At 40.9% G+C, this 21,450-nt stretch overlaps 1 protein-coding gene and 1 long non-coding RNA gene across 3 annotated transcripts in view; one reads left to right on the forward strand and one right to left on the reverse strand.

The window, feature by feature from the left end:
* Positions 1–312: 312 nt before the first annotated feature.
* On the forward strand, positions 313–18,089 carry LOC138792345 (uncharacterized). 2 transcript variants are annotated; one of them, XR_011363128.1, is made up of 4 exons: positions 313–369; positions 566–623; positions 14,839–14,933; positions 17,909–18,089. It is a non-coding gene; the product is annotated as an uncharacterized lncRNA (long non-coding RNA). The 2 variants fall into 2 exon arrangements; XR_011363129.1 differs by lacking the exons at positions 14,839–14,933; positions 17,909–18,089 and adding an exon at positions 8,677–8,888.
* MTNR1B (melatonin receptor 1B) overlaps positions 8,517–21,450 on the reverse strand; it is a 132,834-nt gene continuing 119,900 nt past the window's right edge. Inside the window, exon 2 of the mRNA XM_069969656.1 lies at positions 8,517–9,860. Within this exon, the coding sequence (XP_069825757.1) occupies positions 8,992–9,860 (869 nt within the window). The 3' untranslated portion in view covers positions 8,517–8,991. The remainder of the gene's footprint in view (positions 9,861–21,450) is intronic.

A 21,450-nucleotide genomic window follows, 5' to 3' on the forward strand; every position in this document is an offset into this window, starting at 1 on the left:
GACAATTCACAGAGGTCTCGCTGAACTCCCGATCCCTAAACGTTCTGGAATCCCATTACAATATCAGGAAATTAAGATTCCTTATAATTGATCATGTTCCTCATCTCAGGAGAGGAAAGGACAGAAAGAAAAGCAACAACAAAAACAACTGGAGAGGAATGGATATTGACTTGTCTCTGACTACATTCCTTAAAGGGGTATTCTCATTACCTAAAACTTTTCTGAGGTGATTGATAAGGCAAAAGTAAACAATTTTGTATATGCTTTGCTTACTGTAGCATTTTGTCCCTCTTCTCTCTCTGTATAGTTGACAGCTTGTTGCCTAGGTTACCAACCACCGCTCTCTGCTCTGTGAGCGGTGACCAGGAAGTGAGTGCGGGATGAACATAAACAAATCCTGGAGTTTAGGATACCTGATAGATTTCGCACCATTGAACACTTTTCACTATGTTTACACTAGAAGTTGTCATATGATTATGTTATATTGGTTTAAAATATATTTTTTTCTTTTTTTACCTCATATATGGATGCTGTATTGTCTTATTGTGTTTTGTTTTACCTGCAGATCCAGCCCTCCATGTGGGTCCCAGCTGAGACCAACAATTATTTTGGCCCTCTTACAGGTAGTATGATCTACCCACAGACATATTACTATAGGTGTGTTACCCCACTATTCTGGTTGTTGCGTACGCCCCCATACATGACAGTAAATCTGCTAAATTTCCTTCAGATTTAATGTAATGCTACACCAGGGAGCTGAATCTAAGAGATTATATTAATCTTCATCCTTCAAGGGATTATCCCTTAAAATGGAAAAAAAACAATAAGGCCCTGGAGGACTACACTTACACTGTCTATGGAAAAATAGCTGTCATTTTTAACCTTTTTTTAGCCCTTAGATTTCGTCACCTCTTTACAGCTCTGGTCTCTTCACTTTCTGTGGGTGGGGCCCCAATGTGATCATGTGACCATGAAGCTGCTGTATTTCCCAGCAGTGCATTGCAGTCTGGTCCTTAGTAACGCCCTAGTTACCACAGGTCACTTCTCCTGTCTCCTTCTACTGACCTCTGTACAACGTAGTCCCTCACACACAGCTCCAGAGATCTCACTAATACATAGTTCTATGGGATCACAGCTGTCAGAACCGCCCACACCTGATCTTACTGCAGCTGCAGATCAGATGAACTAAAGCGATTACTACAAAGGGGGCCATGGACTAAAGGGGGACTACATAAGGGGGCCATCTACTAAAGGGGGCTTGCACTGACATGATTGTAAGATATTCCATAACAGGAAGAGAACTTCTTCCTTTCTTCCTCCATTTTGATAGATATGATAGATAACTATGACACACTATTCTGCACAGGGTGTCATCTATTCTAAGGATGGGCATTTACCGGCCACCCAACAGGGACCAGAGCGGTATAGTACAGGTGGCAGTCCAGGAACTATAGAGGTCAGTGTACGTTATTTTTTTTTTCACTCATCCCCTCCCTGGACATAGTTCTTGAAGGAATTCTGGCCGAAGAACCCCTTTAAGAGATTTTGTACTGATTACAAGGTAGCAGAAAACATTCAGATCACTGTGTCTACTCTCTTACTTACACAGTGTAAAATGACGGTGTTCTCACAAGACGTATCACTAAATATATTCAGTTTAAAAGGAAGTTGATAGTGAGCACATCTGTACTATATGGTTCCACCTACTTATGTGTGATGGTATCATAAATGTTTATAGATTCACAAGAGTAATAGTTATTCCCGACAACTAGCTGATTGATAGTGATCCACCAGCTTGGACCTCCAACAGAGGTCAAATGTACCCTAAGCGTCAATGCGCATACTCTGCCGCCATTCCTCTTCTGATGTAGACGTAAGTATATTACAATGGAGTCAACGGCGCTTCTGGGAGTTCCGCCACAAGAGACAGCGTACCTGCAGGATTTTTTCAATGTATTTTGCTGTGGTCTACAAGTAATAGGTACTATGAGCTGAGCCTGTCTGTCTCTTCCAGAGGATACACATTGTCCCTAGAAGGTAAATCAAGGCTTCCCTTTCATCACCCATAACGCTCAGGGCAGCAGTCCCTTGTGTAAATGCCACTATGCCTACCCTTATATGTCCAGAACGCTACAGTGTAATCCTCCCTCCCCCTTCAGGGCTTAAAAGGAACCTTTTAATGCTGTATAATCTATAGACATCATGCTATAGAGCAGAAGGAGCTGAGCAGATTGATATGTATCTTCGTAGGAAAAGATTCATAATATTCAAAGTCCTCCCAATTATGTGCATGAGCTCAGTAGTCCTGGATATTCATGAGAAGCAGAAAACTCTGCCCACCAGCTGCTGATTGGCGGTTATTTATCAATGCTGTGTATAGGCAGTCAACTGTCAATCAGCAGCTGGAGGGCGGGGGGAGGGGTGTGGCACAAATCCTATTCTCCTGCATATTAGGAAAATGGCTGAACAGAATAATGTAAGTAATACACTGATCTGTTCAGCATTTGTCACTAGTTTATGCTGCCCTCATTTAAGACAGAATAAATCTAGTGACAGATTCCCTTTAAGGAGTCGAGTGGGCAGTGTTAGTCAATGATTGGACCGCCCACTAGACTCCTTGGTGGTGGTGACAGGTTCCCTTTAAGTAAGGTTCACGCTGTGTTAATGCACTGCATCTCAGGTATACATCAAAGCAGGGATGACCACATATTTTGTGGCCCACTGCAGCAGGACTCATTTAAATAAATCCGGAAAAAAAAACCTTATATTATCCAGCTACCATTGGTTACAATATAAGGCTATGTTCACACATCTTTTTTGGCCATATTTCTGCAGTCTTTTTGAACGGTCATCATTTCGAAGTGAAAATATGTCCACATTATGGAAATTATGGCTCTATTTTCAATTCGAAATGACGACCAGCTGAAATATAGGCAAAAAAAGTGATATAACTTAACGATATAACAATACGATATTATTTTACCCGAACAGCTACGTGAGCGGTGGAAGTTTCAGGTAAGAAAAGTAAACAGTGATTCTATTAGAAAGTTACCGTTCTGTTCTCCACCGGTCACGTCCTTCCACCAGGCATCTCATATAGGACGCAGTTAGTGTATATAGAAAAGAGAACACATTGGCATCACCCAGCTGAAAAGCAGCAGGAACATTGCATTCTTTAATGGGAAATCATTCTGTAGTTAACATTATGGCGTAGTACAAAAATAGTTCAAATAAACTGCAATACAATTGTTCTTCCCGGAACTATAAAACGGAGAGATTGTACAGAGTGGTCTTCCTGTGTTACATTAAGCACCACATCAATAACCTTGGATCTTTATTAAATATGGAATAGAAAAACAGCTTTGAAGTTAATGTTCTGATTTCATTCTATTATGAATAGATATCTTGGTAACGGGTGACATCTCATCGGGTCACTGGATAGGGGGCAATACCTACTAACCGTTCAGATTCAGGTCTGTTAACTCTCTGTCCTGACCCACAGTGGGGGTCATGGTGGGAAGAGGACCTCCCAGGATGGCTATATGTCCTAACAGGGAGAATGGACAGAGCTTGTATTTAAAGAGGATGTACCATCAGGTACATCCTCTTTAATATAACCCACGGATACAAATTTCTTACCTTTATCCTTGGTGCCGTTTCCTTACTATTAGCAGTTTGAACCTTATGCTAATTAGGCATTTTGGTGCACTGGGGGCGGGGCTACCTCTTCCAGTGCACCAATCTGTCCCAGGCTGGCCCACCCCTTCTAATGAATATCAGCAGAGTGGGCTGGTCAGGGGCAGATAAGTCCCGCCCCTAGTGCACCATAACGTCTAATTGGCATGAGGATCAAACTGCTGATAGTACATCTTCAGCGCCCTCTTCCCTATAGGGACATATAAGCAGGTCAGAACCTCCACCAATCACAAGGTTCCTTTAAATGAATGGACCACCATTCTATTCGCTGTCTATAGGACTTCTGAACACTGCTGGGTTTTGCCCTCCGCAATTATTGGGGGTTCCATATAGAAAGCACACCACTGCTCATTCTCTTAAAGGATCTTATGAGTAGTGGGGTTCACAGCAGTTAGACCCCCACTAATCAGCTTAATTATGCCCTCTCCTATTCTGTGGATAGGGGATAACTGTAAAGCTGGGTTCACACAATCTTAAAGGGGTCACCATGAATCAGATAAGCATAGCTGCTTTCTTTCCAAAAACAGCGCCACACCTGTTCTCAGGTTGTGTGTGGTATTACACTTTGGCTCTATTCACTTCGATGAAACGGAGCTGCAATACCAGACCCAGGACAAGAGTAGCGATACTTCTGGATAAAGCTCAATTGTGTTTTTTCTAATTCTGGATAGCCCATGTAATACTTTATATGATACTGAAAGTCTTGTCTTGGCGGCAGGTCTGGTGATCTATTGTCGGGATGGGATTTGTGTCACACTATGGATGTAAAAATATCCTCATATTTGTCTAGTGTGAACCCAGCCTAAACCCCTTTGCAGATTGCCACAAACACTGCATGTGTGAAAGCCAATTACCGATACCTTACTGGACCAACATAACAGAGGGATTCTGCATATAACATGGGTTGGGGTACATTGTACTAGAAAGGGACAGGTTTGTGCCCATTGGGGCAGATTTACTTCTTAGGGCCGATTCAAACTGAGCAAAAGTGGCGGAATTTCACACTGCAAATGCCACTTAAAATTCCTCTTGTCCCATAGATTCAATGGGATTTTATGTGCACCTCTGCTCATGTCAATTCTTTGGGCGGAGAGGGGAGGCATACGAGAAATCCCATTGAATCATTGGGACAGGCGGAATTTCAATCGGTGTCCACGGCGTAGGCTCTAGTTGATATTCCGCACCTTTTGCTCTGTGTGAACGGGCCCTTAGACAGTGAAAACTTAAGGCCCTATTACACCAGATGATTTCATCTGTACTTGGCAGATTATTGGACGTTCCGGACGATAATATTTGGTGTAATAGGACATGTTAAGAGGCAAACATGCACAATGTCGGCTGATCGTTGTCTTTCATCATGTTGAAATTACGCCATCATGCCAGTGACGGTCCGCTGCCCCTTACTTCATGAAATAGGAGCAGACTGCGGCTGAGGTCAATTGGCAGCCCGGACGATCTAAGGATCATCCGGGCTGCTACTCCCCGTGCCTCCCCCCCCCCGGCTCCTCCCGCTCCCTGTCTGAGCATGTAATAGTGCAGGCAGCAAGTTGGAAACAAGGGGGAAGCGAGCACTGACCTGCCAGGCTGACACTCGTTTCCTCCTCAATATCGCATGGTGTAATATGTACTTTAGACTAGACTATCTACAATTGCGCCAGATAGAGTGGAGCTTGATACTCGACTGAGTAATGATGGCCATGGACCTTCAATAACTGACGGCCAAACGTTCACCTGCTGCAGTAAACAATAACTTTATTTTTTGTATATTTCCTCTCTTGAATAGATGTTTAAACAGAATGTACAGAAATTAGAAGGAAAAAAAACATATACATTAGAACTCCGGCGGTAGGCCGGCAATTGCCAGAGTTCTAATGTGTCTTGCAGTAACGGGTTGTATTTTTTTATTCTAATTTTTGTATATTTCAGTTTAACAATCCTTCAAGAGCTCAAATATATGAAAAAAATAGAATAAAAAAATGAGGGGGCACTTAGTTGAACGCTAGAGTCTCCCCTTGATTTCAGTGGGTCGAGCACTTGAGCATTGAAAAATTCTCAACTGGAGTAACGAGCAAGTGAGTATTTCAGCTCAAATGTAGACTGTCTAATGTAAGTTTGGATCAGCTCAGAGTTGGCTTATGTTGGCCCAAAATGTTACGTCCCTTTTCTGGTGCAATTTTTTTGAAGCATGTGGTTGCATGCAAGCCACACCCATTTTTACTAAGCCACACCCCCATGTCGAGTGAGGCTTAAGTGTGTTTATAAAGTATCTAAAACAGATATTAAATGTCTCATAAATGATGTAAACAAAACCTTTTTTGGTGTCCATGGGGCCAGAATTTTGGCACCCTCGATCCATTGTGTGTGGCTTTCAATAACCATCGTGTGTAGGAGCATGTGAGGTTTTTTTTCTGTAATAAAACGATCCTGTAGGGATTTTCAGAAGGGTAGTCTTGCGTACATGTTTTCTTCTTTGAGTTGACTATAGTGTATGGTATTCGCCCACTCTTGGTATATTACAGACCTCCTATTGGAGCATGCCACAAAAGATTTTCGTGCCTCTATATAAAAATGGTCAGGCCATTGGCCCAGGACTATTGATTTGTACAACAGGGATCCACATATATGGCCGAGTACATTAATTCCTATATATATATATATATATATATATATATATATATATATATATATATATATTATACACCCTCTGGGATGATGCACCGACAGTGATCATCTATCCAGATTTACCATGGCTTATCTCAGAAGTAGCAGGGCTGAGGTTGTCACAGGAATTGGTATTTTTGGGAGAAAACATATTTCTGGGCTTCCCCACTAGGAAAAAGAAGTGAAATACCTGAATATTTCAGCAATATGAGCCATATGCGATAGGGAAGCACCATCTTATCTCCACCTGTTATGCAGCATCAAAAACATTCCGATAAAAAAAAATTAAACTGTCTTATAAATGAGCATGTTTTGGTAAATAAAGTTATTTTACCACCTTTATATGGGTTTTCACTTTATGCTTCTGCTTTTAACGCATACCTGTCTGGTAAACATCCTGCAACAGACTTTTTTTCCTTTGTACACTCTAGCTGGGAACTCAGTCAGCTCTATCTCCCTACTAGAGATGAGCGAACCTGGAGCATGCTCGAGTCCATCTGAACCCGATCTTTCGGCATTTGATTAGCGGGAGCTGCTGAAGTTGAATAAAGCCCTCAGGCTATGTGGAAAACATGGATATAGTCATTGGCTGTATCCATGTTTTCTAGACAACCTTAGCACTTTATCCAACTTCAGCAGCCCCAGCTAATCAAATGCCGATCGTTCGGGTTCGAATAGACTCGAGCATGCTCAAGGTTCGCTCATCTCTACTCCCTACTACTATCGGGAGTCAAAAAAAAGGTAATAGTTCTTGGCTGAATTCCTGACAAGACTGTATACAGGGGCAGGAAGTGCATTACACCAGACAGGAAGTTAGGCGCATAAAACAACAGCACAGATAGTTTTGCATTAACAGTAAAAAAGACTTCTAATAAGGAGTCAAATAACTTTATTCACTATCACGTTTTCATTTCTTAGACAGTTAAAAAAGGCTTTGTCATTGAAAAAAAAAACTTGAATTTCCCAATAATATTACTGCTATAATATGCCCAATAATAATAATAATGAAATAAAATGCCCAATAGGAACACTGCCATAAAGTGCCCAATAATAACACTGCTATAAAATGCAAAATAACAACACTGCCATAAAGTGCCCAATAGAAACACCGCCATTGTATGCTAAACAATAACATGGCTATAAAGTGCTTAGTAATAAAACGAAAATGGATATAAATAAGAAAGCTAATATGCGTTAATTGCCAATTCCCAATAATAACACTGCCAGAAGAGCCCAATAATAGCACTAAATAAAATTCATTGCCCAAATGTTACAACACTGCCATAAAGTGCCCATGCCGTAAAAAAAGTTATGAATTCAATGTCATAAAATGCCCAATAAAAAAGCACAAAGTGCCCAATAATATAACTGGCATAAATTTCCCAACAAAAACATTGCTATTATATAATAATAATAGAAATAATCCTGCCATTAAATGCTTTATAATATCAATGCCCCAAAATTACACTGCCTTAAAGTGCCCAAAAATAACAACACTGTCATAAGGTGCCCAATAATAACACTACCATAAGGTGTCCAATAATAACACTCCCATAAGGTGCCCAATACAAACACTTTCATAATGTGCCAAGCAAACAGTATTGGCACATTTGCATCTCCCATAATCCTTTTGTTCCATAAACATATAATACACAATAGGACGATAGGTGACAATTTCAGCTCTGCTTCATCTGTATTTAAAGACCATCAGAACTTCGTATTTGCCTTGCCCAGCTGGAAGATTCGAGGGCCATTGTCATTTGTTGTCACCATCTAAGCAGGTCACATGTTATGTTGCCATAGAATTACCAATTATTGCTCAGATTTTTTAAAGGGTATGTATTCTTTTGCAACCCATAGGTTTAATGGCTCCAGTAAATCTAAGATAAATATATAGAAGCAACTTCGTACGTAAACTTAAAAAAATAAAAGCGTCTCCATGGGTACAGACTACGAATAAATCCTGTGTGTAGTCTGATTCTGCTAGAGAGCCTTCATAAGGTGTGATCAGTTGTGCAGCCAGGCCATACGAACGATCATGAGGTCGTCCATGTAGCCCTGTGTGGATATCAGCCATCAGCCATACAATATTACACAGCTGATGACCAATCATCTTTCATTGGGTCAAAACAACGATCAGCCGATGAACGAGATTTTCAATGTAGTAGGGCAAGTATGCTTTAACCATTAAGACCTATAGGTTTGCATAGGAGCTGCTTACACAAACTTTTAGGAAATTGTAAAAAAAAAAATGGAAATGGGTTGCAAAAGTTTACACACCCTTTGCATTTTTAACAACTCTATGACCATTTTTTGCAGTTCCAGTTCTTGGAAGATGAGCCTCCTGAAGAAGTTCATAGGGGAACGTTAAAGAGTCCATTCGGAAGGACTGGGGACTATGTCTTACTCTTCCCATACAATAAATACACAATAATTCAATAACCTTATCAGTTTGTGTAACCAATCTGTACATTAATATGATGTAAAAAATTGTATTTTGAGGTTCATTTCTCCTTTAAGAGATGTTTTTTAAAAAAATATGCAGCCAAATAAATTCAATGTAAAACAAAGTGAACGCTGGTATGTGTACGGTGTTGTTCAATGGCTCTCGGTCTTGTGTCCTTCACAGTGGGGTCAGACGGTATCAGTTCTCATCTGGTCGTTGTTATTCAGGGCCGGGGATGGTTTGCTCTTTGGACACTCGGTCCCCCCCCTGGAGATTTCCTGAAAGAATAGTCTTGGCATCCACAGTGCCATTAAAATCCTTTTGTACTCTTTGCGAAAGTTTTGGTTTAGAACTCCATAAATCACAGCGTTAAGGCAACTGTTAAAGTAAGCCATAAAGTAACTTAAGACGAACAACCACTCTGGGATTTTGGGCGCCACCACCGTAGGGTTGATGGCCACGGCTAAGCCGATGAAGTTCAGGGGAGCCCAACAAAAAGCAAAAATGACAAACACGACAAACATGGTAAGAAAGTTCCTGAAGTCGCTCGGTTTCATCCTCGGCTTCGTCTCGGATTTGACCTTCCTTCGTACCTGAATGACCAAAATCCATATTCGGAGATAGCAAAATGTGACCACAGTGATGGGGACAATGAAATGGATGAAGACCACCGTGATGGTGTACGAGGAGCTTACGGTCTGAACAAAAGTACAGGAATAAACCCGAGGGTCGTATTCCAAAGAGCCAAGGAAAAAGTTTGGGACCGTGGCCAGAGCGGTAAGGACCCAGATGAGACATACGTATAGCATTGTATTCCAAGGGCTGAAGAGTTTGTCGTAGACGAAGCTGTGGCAGATGTAGCAGTAGCGGTTGATGGCGATCCCCGTGATGTTGAAGATGGATCCGATGACGCTCAGACCCATGACAAATCCACTCACTTTGCAATGCATCTCTCCAAGAGCCCAACCGTTCTTAAAAATAGCCACCAGGACTAATGGGTAGGGATACAAGGCCACCACCAGGTCAGCAAAGGCCAGGCTTACTACAAAGGCGTTACCTGCAAGAGAAGACATGGGGTTAGCTTTCAGGTGCACATTCAGAGATCTCTGTATAACTCAGGAGGAGCTCTGATTCCAAACATAGCTAACTTACAGGGCCAGGGGTCAAGTTCTGCTCTTTGAATGGACTGATAAAAACGGGACTGAAGTCAAAGACAAAGTTTCGCTTTCTCCCTACGTGCTGGTACAGTGTAGAAGCAGTTCATGTATATTAGAAGAGAACCAGAATATTTGTGTCTAACCTAGATTATTTTGAGGGCATCTTTCAGTCTCCTATAGTTCTTTTAAAGGGGTACTCCGGAGAATTAAAAAAAAAAAAAAAATCAACTAATATCAGTAAAGCTGGGTTCACACTGCGTTTTTGCAAGCAATTTTGTTCATCCGTTTCTGCAACAACAAAAAAAAAGGATGAAAATCGGATGCAATGGTGTGCATCCGTTTTTTTCATTGACTTTCATTGAAAAAAAAAAAACGGATCCTTTTTTTTAACGGACACAAAAACATATTCCGCCTCATTTTTGTGTCTGTTAAAAAAACCCAAACAGATCCCTTTTGATCCATTAAAAAAAAAATTAAAGTCAACGGAAAAACAGATCAAAACGGGTGCACACAAATGCAAAAAACGGATAGCAAAAACATGGTGTGAACCCAGCCTTAGGGCCCTATTCCACCAGGCGATTATCGTTCAGATTATCGTTAAATCGTTCGAATCTAAACAATAATCGTTTGTTTGAAATGCAGTTAACGATTAACGACCGAATGAGAAATCGTTGATCGCTTTATAAGACCTGGACCTATTTTTATTGTTGCTCGTTCACAAAACGTTCGCAAATCGTTTGCATTGGATAAGACGTCGTTCGGTCGTGCGCAGTAGATACGAACGCAATAGCGAAGATATAGCGATGGAAAAACTATCGCAAATACGATCATAAGTAACGATTATCGTTCCAAGGAAATGAGTGAACGTTTTCAGGTCTTTCTCAGTAGCGGTCGTTTGAGATCGTTAATCGTTAACGATTATGCAAACAATAATCGTCCGGTGGAATAGGGCAATTAGGCTGGGCTCACACTGCGTTTTTGCAATCTGTTCAACATACCGTATAGGTTTTAATTGGTTACTTTTTACAGACTGTTAGAAAAACAGTCTTTTGCGTCCGTTAAAAAAGAAGTATCTGTTTTGATCCGTTTTTTTTTTTTTATAATGGAAAAACAGATCCAAATGGATAACGCACAATTGCATCCGTTTTTTCCATAAAGCATATACGTTAAACGGGTTGCAAAAACGCAGTGTGAACCCAGCCTTAGTTATACAGATTTGTAATTTACTTCTATTTTAAATCTCAAGTCTTTCAGTACTTATCAGCTGCTGTATGTCCTGCAGGAAGTGGTGTATTCTCTCCAGTCTGACACAGTGCTCTCTGCTGCCACCCCTGTCCATGTCAGGAACTGTCCAGAGCAGGAGAGGTTTTCTATGGAGATTTGCTGCTGCTCTGGACAGTTCCTGACATGGACAGAGGTGGCAGCAGAGAGCACTATGTTAGACTGGAGAAAATACACCACTTCCTGTAGGACATACAGCAGCTGATAAGTACTGGAAGACTGGAGATTTTTAAATAGAAGTAATTTACAAATATATTGACATCAGTTGATTTAAAACTTTTTCTACTCTGGAGTACCCCCTTAACAAAATACTTAACATCTACAGTTGCATCTCCCTCCTCCCCCATCTACCCCTTTCCTCCCTACTACCTTCAGTAAGTTGGGTTATATAGTGTTTTGCTTCTTTTTTTAAATATTACGTTAGTGAATGATATTCTTTCTTTTCTTTACTATAACAGACTGGCTAATCTGGATCATAGGCTGATATGTATGCATTGCTTTATTTCCTTTGGGAGGAGAAGCAGATAACAATTCTGTATATTTACATAAGATATACAGTATATCCCACTGTATATGTATTACATGTATTATACAGCATCAACTAGTCACATATACTGAGCAGGGCCACTCACAGCTTGTCTCATCCTTTGTCCTATACATATAATGTGGAGAATGGAATCAGGTCACATTTGTTAAAAAGCATTTCTTCCAGGGTAAAGGAGCTGTGAAAGAGTAGAAAAACTAAAGTAGATAGATACGAGATAGATAGATACGAGATAGATAGATAGATAGATAGATAGATAGATAGGAGATAGATAGATAGGAGATAGATAGGAGATAGATAGGAGATAGATAGATAGATAGGAGATAGATAGATAGATAAATAGATAGATAGATAGGAGATAGATAGATAGGAGATAGATAGATAGATAGATAGATAGATAGATAGATAGATAGATAGATAGGAGATAGATAGATAGATAGATAGATAGATAGATAGATAGATAGATAGATAGATAGGAGATAGATAGGAGATAGATAGGAGATAGATAGGAGATAGATAGATAGATAGATAGATAGATAGGAGATAGAAGATAGATAGATAGATAGATAGGAGATAGATAGATAGGAGATAGATAGATAGATAGATAGATAGATAGATAGAAAGGAGATAGATAGATAGATAGATAGATAGATAGATAGATAGGAGATAGATAGATAGATAGATAGGAGATAGAGAGATAGATAGATAGATAGATAGATAGATAGATAGGAGATAGATAGGAGATAGATAGATAGATAGGAGATAGATAGATAGATAGATAGGAGATAGATAGATAGATAGATAGATAGATAGATAGGAGATAGATAGATAGATAGATAGATAATAGATAGATAGATAGGAGATAGATAGATAGATAGATAGATAGATAGATAGATAGGAGATAGAGAGATAGATAGATAGATAGGAGATAGAGAGATAGATAGATAGATAGATAGGAGATAGATAGGAGATAGATAGATAGATAATAGATAGATAGATAGATAGATAGATAGATAGATAGGAGATAGATAGATAGATAGATAGATAGATAGATAGGAGATAGATAGATAGATAGATAGGAGATAGATAGATAGATAGATAGATAGATAGGAGATAGATAGATAGAAGATAGATAGATAGATAGGAGATAGATAGATAGATAGATAGATAATAGATAGATAGGAGATAGATAGATAGATAGATAGATAGATAGGAGATAGATAGATAGAAGATAGATAGATAGATAGGAGATAGATAGATAGATAGATAGGAGATAGATAGATAGATAGATAGATAGATAGGAGATAGATAGATAGATAGATAGATAGATAGATAGATAGATAGATAGGAGATAGATAGATAGATAGATAGATAGGAGATAGATAGATAGATAGGAGATAGATAGATAGATAGATAGATAGGAGATAGATAGATAGATAGATAGATAGGAGATAGATAGATAGATAGATAGATAGATAGATAGATAGATAGATAGGAGATAGATAGATAGATAGATAGATAGATAGATAGATAGATAGGAGATAGATAGATAGGAGATAGATAGATAGATAGATAGATAGAAAGGAGATAGATAGATAGATAGATAGATAGGAGATAGATAGATAGATAGATAGGAGATAGAGAGATAGATAGATAGATAGATAGGAGATAGATAGATAGATAGGAGATAGAGAGATAGATAGATAGGAGATAGATAGATAGATAGGAGATAGAGAGATAGATAGGAGATAGATAGATAGATGATAGATAGATAGATAGATAGATAGGAGATAGATAGGAGATAGATAGATAGATAGGAGATAGATAGATAGATAGATAATAGATAGATAGATAATAGATAGATAGATAGATAGATAGATAGATAGATAGATAGATAGATAGATAGGAGATAGATAGATAGATAGATAGGAGATAGATAGATAGATAGATAGGAGATAGATAGATAGATAGGAGATAGATAGATAGAAGATAGATAGATAGATAGGAGATAGATAGATAGATAGATAGATAATAGATAGATAGGAGATAGATAGATAGATAGATAGGAGATAGATAGATAGATAGATAGATAGATAGATAGATAGATAGATAGATAGGAGATAGATAGATAGATAGATAGATAGATAGATAGATAGGAGATAGATAGATAGATAGGAGATAGATAGATAGATAGATAGATAGATAGGAGATAGATAGATAGATAGATAGATAGATAGGAGATAGATAGATAGATAGGAGATAGATAGATAGATAGATAGATAGATAGATAGATAGATAGATAGATAGATAGGAGATAGATAGGAGATAGATAGATAGATAGATAGGAGATAGATAGATAGGAGATAGGTAGATAGATAGATAGGAGATAGATAGATAGATAGATAGGAGATAGATAGATAGATAGATAGATAGGAGATAGATAGATAGATAGATAGATAGATAGATAGATAGATAGATAGATAGATAGGAGATAGGTAGATAGATAGATAGGAGATAGATAGATAGATAGATAGATAGATAGATAGATAGATAGGAGATAGATAGATAGATAGATAGATAGGAGATAGATAGATAGATAGATAGGAGATAGATAGATAGATAGATAGATAGATAGATAGGAGATAGATAGATAGATAGATAGATAGATAGATAGATAGATAGATAGGAGATAGATAGATAGATAGATAGGAGATAGATAGGAGATAGATAGATAGATAGATAGATAGATAGATAGATAGATAGATAGGAGATAATAGATAGGAGATAGATAGATAGATAGGAGATAGATGATTTACACATAATGAAGACACTTAGCTCTGCATTATCAGTAACCTGCATTACACTTATGATTTATCAGGATAAGGATCGGTGACTATTGATCCCCTATAATGAGTTATATATGAGAACATTGATTGGTTGTCAATAATGAAACGGTAATTCACTTTGATTTCCACATAATCAGATTTTTCTCTTTTCTTCTCATTTTTGCATTAACCCTCGCATGTACACGGTGGACTTTCTTGCTCTGGCAGATACAGCTGTAAGAGGAGGATCACACGGAACCAGAGGCAGAGACATCGACAGCGCCGGCCTGACCAAGACTGACAGCCGTCTCCCACTGTAAAAGGTCAGGCATCTGTTTAACCCATTACATGCTGTGTCCAACTTGTGACCATAGCATCTAAAGAGAGTTGGGATGACACGATGGCGAGAACTCAGGTATATCATACCCACTGCGGAGACAAGCCACTTACTGGATGGTTCATCTGCAGGGCGTCTGCCTTTTCTGATCTCACCCTTTGTATATTTTTCCTTTTCCGTAGAACATACAGAAATATTTAAAGGGCATGTTCACATGTACTGTATATGGTGCGGATTTCCTGCTACAGATTTCAGCATTGACTTACCAGTAGTCTACAGCGTATATAGTACCTGTATATATCTAATACTTGTAGACTAAAGCAATCACACATTTCACAGAGATTATATATATTTTTATTATATAATATTATTTATTATATAAAAAATTAATAAAGAAAGAAAAAAAAAAAATTCTTACGTGATTGAAAAATGTTATGTTCCCATGTTGTTGTGGTGACTGTGTATGGCGAGGGGATGAATGGCACCATTGTAAATAAGTGACGTGGAAACCATGTGCTACTGATGTGAGGAGTGAACGTCGAGGTGCGCAAGGGCCTGTATCCAAGCTACAGAGGAGCCGCTAGATTAACAGATCCATAATGACCCAGGGGGCTACCAAACCTGTCTAATGGTGCGTTTACACGGACATATCTGACTGATTTCCGAAGCCAAAGCCAGGAATGGATTTGAAAAGAGGAGAAATCTCTTTCCTTTATGACCTGTTCTGCTTATAGTCTGTTCATGGCTTTGGCTTCAAAAATCTGTCACATAAATCTGTCTGTGTAAACGCACCCTAACAGATCAGTGATGCCTACTGTGTATCAGGGCCAAACCAGACAGGTGGTTACTGCTCCTTTTATAATGAAGTTATATCAGCAAAAAAGGCTTCAATGTCCCCAGCAGTATTGTGATTGGACCTCCGCTGTTTTTTAAAGGCTTGTCTTCTCCGCTGGTTGGTAAAGGGTTGTCTTCTCCGCTGGTTGGTAAAGGGTTGTCTTCTCCGCTGGTTGGTAAAGGGTTGTCTTCTCCGCTGGTTGGTAAAAGGTTGTCTTCTCCGCTGGTTGGTAAAGGGTTGTCTTCTCCGCTGGTTGGTAAAGGGTTGTCTTCTCCGCTGGTTGGTAAAGGGTTGTCTTCTCCAGTGGTTGGTAAAGGGTTGTCTTCTCCAGTGGTTGGTAAAGGGTTGTCTTCTCCGCTGGTTGGTAAAGGGTTGTCTTCTCCGCTGGTTGGTAAAGGGTTGTCTTCTCCAATGGTTGGTAAAAGGTTGTCTTCTCCTCTGGTTGGTAAAGGGTTGTCTTCTCCGCTGGTTGGTAAATGGTTGTCTTCTCCAATGGTTGGTAAAGGGTTGTCTTCTCCGCTGGTTGGTAAAGGGTTGTCTTCTCCAATGGTTGGTAAATGGTTGTCTTCTCCAATGGTTGGTAAAGGGTTGTCTTCTTTGGTTGTTGGTAAAGGGTTGTCTTCTCCGCTGGTTGGTAAAGGGTTGTCTTCTCTGCTGGTTGGTAAAGGGTTGTCCTTTCCACTGGTCGATAAAGGGTTGTCCTTTCCGCTGGTGGTTGGTAAAGGGTTGTCTTCTCCGCTGGTTGGTAAAGGGTTGTCTTCTCTGCTGGTTGGTAAAGGGTTGTCTTCTCTGCTGATCAGTAAAGAGTTGTCTTCTCTGCTGATCAGTAAAGAGTTGTCTTCTCTGCTGATCAGTAAAGAGTTATCTTCTCTGCTGATCAGTAAAGAGTTATCTTCTCTGCTGATCAGTAAAGAGTTGTCTTCTCTGCTGATCAGTAAAGAGTTGTCTTCTCTGCTGATCAGTAAAGAGTTGTCTTCTCTGCTGATCAGTAAAGAGTTGTCTTCTCAGATGAGTCACGTCTGCTTTATTGAATGGATGGACATTTGGCATTTCAGGAGAGAAACATTAGAGAGCAAGCACCCTGCAGCCATTGCTGAAAGAACACAAGCTGGTTGGGGCAGTGTTATGGTTGGCGGGATGTTCTTTGGGTCACTTATCTATGTGGAGGCGCTCTCAGCCGATCAGGATATGAGTCCATGCTTGCAGATTACGTAAATCCATACATACTGATTGTCGTGGATGGGATCGTGGCTAGAAATGTCAACCACTGGTTAGAAGAGCATGACCAAGTAATACCCAGGGGCCCAGCTTCTCCATAACTGAACCCAACTGATCATCTGTGGAACCTTCTGGATGGTGGTGTTCTCTCTATAATCCCTCCAGCAGCTGTGGGATGCAGTCAGCATGGCTCCAGAAACTTACGACACCTACCAGGACCTTATTGAGTCACTCTCGGCCTTGTCTAGCTGCTGTCCGTGCTGCACAGGGTGTGAATATAGGCTGCTGGGCAAAATAATGCAACTCTACAGTGCAGTATGGTTGCATCCATACACTTCTAGTCCCTCAGTAGAATCAGATGGAGTCCCACTATTTCCCTCTTGATGTTTCGCAGGGAAGTGATGTTTTTCCTTATAGACTTAGAATTTGTGCCATGAGAGTCTTCCACTTGTTTAGAGCGGATGTGAAATAAATATGTTCATACTGAAATGACCCTGGTCCAATGGTGATCTGAAGCCGCTTTACAAGCCAAACAAGTCAATGATTCATACAAGAACACTACAGTATGTGCCTGCTGGGTAATGGCCGGAGTACGGACAGATCACTGTGATACGTTCCATGGGCACGTCAGTGCAGTAATCTCTGTGCTACCAAGGACAAGTTCAAGTGGTTTTACAGTGATGTAACCTAATTAGGTCTAATAAATGAAGATATATTGGCCATGTTATTTTACTACCTTCCTGTCGTCTCTCTCATGCTTCCTTTTTGCTTCTGATGCAAACTGTCTACTCTGTTGTCTACATTTACAGTCTAAACTACTGTACTTCCTTTTCCTGTTGGAAACTCTAGCTAGGAATTCAGCCAATTTGTTCTCCCACTCACTAGACTATCTCTCACTACACTCACAGGAACCAGCTACATAGTGGGAGTCAGGCTGAAATCCCAGCTAGAGTGCCCAGCATGAACAGGAAGCCTATCACAAGACGTACACCAGACAGAAAATTGTGTAATGAAGGCAACAGAGCAGACAGCGTGGACCAGAAGCAGTAGGAAAACATGGAAGAGCAGAGGAATACAGTGTCCTAGTACATATGCATGGTTTGATTACTGTTCTGTAGGTAAAATTTCACTTTTGCATATTACCATGGAAATAAAGGGACACTGCGGAGAGAAAAATGTTTTTAAATCAACTAGTGACAAATTTGTAAAACTCCAGTTCCAGTGCTTATCAGCTGCTGTATGTCCTGCAGGAAGTGGTGTATTCTCTCCAGTCTGACACAGTGCTCTCTGCTGCCACCTCTGTCCATGTCAGGAACTGTCGAGAGCAGGAGAGGTTTTCTATGGGGGTTTTCTACTGTTCTGGACAGTTCCTGACATGGACAGAAGTGGCAGCAGAGAGCACTGTGTCAGACTGGAAAGAATACACCACTTCCTGCACAGAAAAAGTAAAAAATCACTGTTTTGCACTGTAGTGACCTGCTGCACCACAGCTTATGTCAATGGGGTCATGGTGGAGCGCAAGTGGCCCCTTCAGTCACCTGACAAACTTATCTCTATGAAGATCCCATCCAGTCATTCATATGATTTTGGAAACCAGCTGCTGGTGTCTGTCTGCCGCAATGAATGGGGCCTATCCACATCCTAATCCTGGACATATGACAAACGTCTTAGGGTGGGCCTCGGATTTTCTTCATGATCCATTGAAAAATCCATTCTGTGACCAGGCTGCTCCCCAAAGTGATAGTTTATGGCAAAGAGATTTGTGCAGCATATTATCCACACTGGATACAATGGTATCAGTTCTCAGCCGAGAGCTATGTACAATGTATCGGTCTGGAGTCCGGGCTGTAGAGCTCACAGAGCATTGTGTAGACTGGATACAGCTGGGAGCAGGACTAGCCATGTACAATGTATCAGTCTGGAGTCCGGGCTGTAGAGCTCACAGAGCATTGTCTGCACTGGATACAGCTGGGAGCAGGACTAGCTATGTACAATGTATCAGTCTGGAGTCCGGGCTGTAGAGCTCACAGAGCATTGTCTACACTGGATACAGCTGGGAGCAGGACTAGCTATGTACAATGTATCAGTCTGGAGTCCGGGCTGTAGAGCTCACAGAGCATTGTCTGCACTGGATACAGCTGGGAGCAGGACTAGCTATGTACAATGTATCAGTCTGTAGTACTGGCTGTTTAGCTCACAGAGCATTGTCTAGACTAGATACAATATGACTGGCAGTAAACTAATCACTTCAAAATTATAATTGAAACATAAAGTATATCAGAAAGTTTTAGAAGTTTTTACATATATTATATAAGAGAACGGAGAACATGGTGTCCTTCCCCCACCCCCCATGTGAAGGTGCTGTCAGGATTGGCAGATAATATGGGTTACTGGGGTGCCATCATCCAGCTTCCCTGTATTCATCACTCGGAGTAAATGATGACGCCTTGTCACTTGTCCCATTCTTCTCCAGCTTACATTCAGCGGCTAATAATAGGGCTGTCATCACCCAGTTTTCCTAATCTACAGTAGGGTAATCGTCTAATATCCCGTGTACTGTACAATGGGGAGAAGCTGCTGTCTGGGGATCTGATGGTGCGATCAATCACCGGCCCCCGGATGGATGTGGAGACAGGATCAGGCACAGTACACCATGGGGGTAGGAGTCCTCCCTCAGTAAGGATGGCAATCACCGCTCCTAGCTGTCAGCAATTACCAGGGAACCTACATCTGCACTCACTAGTCCTGCTATAATAGGGGGGCACATACTTTCCTGCTCATCACATTGTTATACTCTTTAGGCTGTAATTTCTATCAGTTCTTGATATACAGTATATCATAGACACCTCCGACTGCTCGTGTACACCATTCACCTCTTCCTCTACACACCTCACACAGGTTCATTGCACTAGTGATGGAGGTATGTTCTGTGTATGTTTTTATGTGTATATATATATATATATATATATATATATATATATATATATATATATATATATTATATATATATATATGTGTGTGTATATATATCAGGGCCCCAGACTAAAAAATTTACCTAGGAGCCATTGGCTCCTAACCTGAAAAATTTAGGCGCCAAATAGAATATTTGGTCGCCAACATTTTAAAACATGTAAAATTAATGTTATGTTAAATGGGACTTACTGTGTGCACAGCATCCTCCTCCTTTAGATCCTTTCTTTTCTTAGTTTGAAAACGTTCAACATGGAAACTTGCAACTTGACAACCATATACCCCCCTGCTGCCGGTGTGTTCCCTCAGCCAGCTGCCATCTTACCGGCAATGATCTACTATATATATATATATATATTATATATATTATATATATATATATATATATATATATATATAGCCCCCGGCAGCCGATGACATATAGCCCCTGTGGCAATGTATATGGGAAGTGGTACTGTGCAGTGTATATACATACAGACACTGAGGGAAGTGGTACTGTGCAGTCTATACATACAGACACTGAGGGAAGTGGTACTGTGACTATACATACAGACACTGAGGGAAGTGGTAATGTGCAGTGTATATACATACAGACACTGAGGGAAGTGGTACTGTGCAGTGTATACATACACAGACACTGAGGGAAGTGGTACTGTGCAGTCTATACATACCCCCCCCCCGCGCACCCCACACGCACTGACTACCGCACCTGGCCGCCATCACAACAGACACACTACCAATCCCCCGCCCAGGCCGCGGTCCCCCCACACACATTACTGACCGGCCGCCACCCCTGCCGTCCCTCCGGTTGTACTCATCCACTATCTAAGCTTGGTGCCGCTGGGGTGAACTTGAAGAACCGCGGCGCTGGGTGAGGAGAGGCGGGAGAGAGGCGCTGGAGGAGTGTGGCGCCTCTGCGGCCGTCCGTCCAATGAATGACGGACGTGCTGGATGACGTCACTGGAGAAGCGTGTCCCCGCACACGTCATCCAGCACATCCGTCATTCATTGGACGGACGGCCGCAGAGGCGCCACGTGATTCGGCGCAGCGTGCGGAAGGCGGAAGTCCTTAACCCCTTAAGGTCAAAGTGTTATGAACATACCTGCTGATGCCTCCACTGCTCTCTCAGCACACCAGCTGGAAAGGGGGGAGGCGTCTGGACTGTCTGACAGGCATGCTGTTCAGCCTGTCAGAGTACAGAGACGCCGGTCCAATCAGAGCTGATGCTCCCTCCTTACTCCCTCCCTGCTCTGATTTAAACAGGTGGAGGCTTCCATGCCTCGCCTGTGATCAAGTCTTTTGGCTGGCTCGTGCGTTTATTGTGTGCTCCTTTCTGTGTTTGACCTCTTCATCTATATTGTGGACTTGCCTTTTGGATTCTGATTTGGATTTGACGTGACCTCCTGGTTCTGACTCGGCTTGTTTGGTTTGTTCTTTGTTTCCCTGGACTGCTTTCTCTGTTTGACTTCTGGCTTGGAC

This window comes from Dendropsophus ebraccatus, chromosome 5 (assembly GCF_027789765.1).
Source record: "Dendropsophus ebraccatus isolate aDenEbr1 chromosome 5, aDenEbr1.pat, whole genome shotgun sequence".
Classification (NCBI taxonomy): domain Eukaryota; kingdom Metazoa; phylum Chordata; class Amphibia; order Anura; family Hylidae; genus Dendropsophus; species Dendropsophus ebraccatus.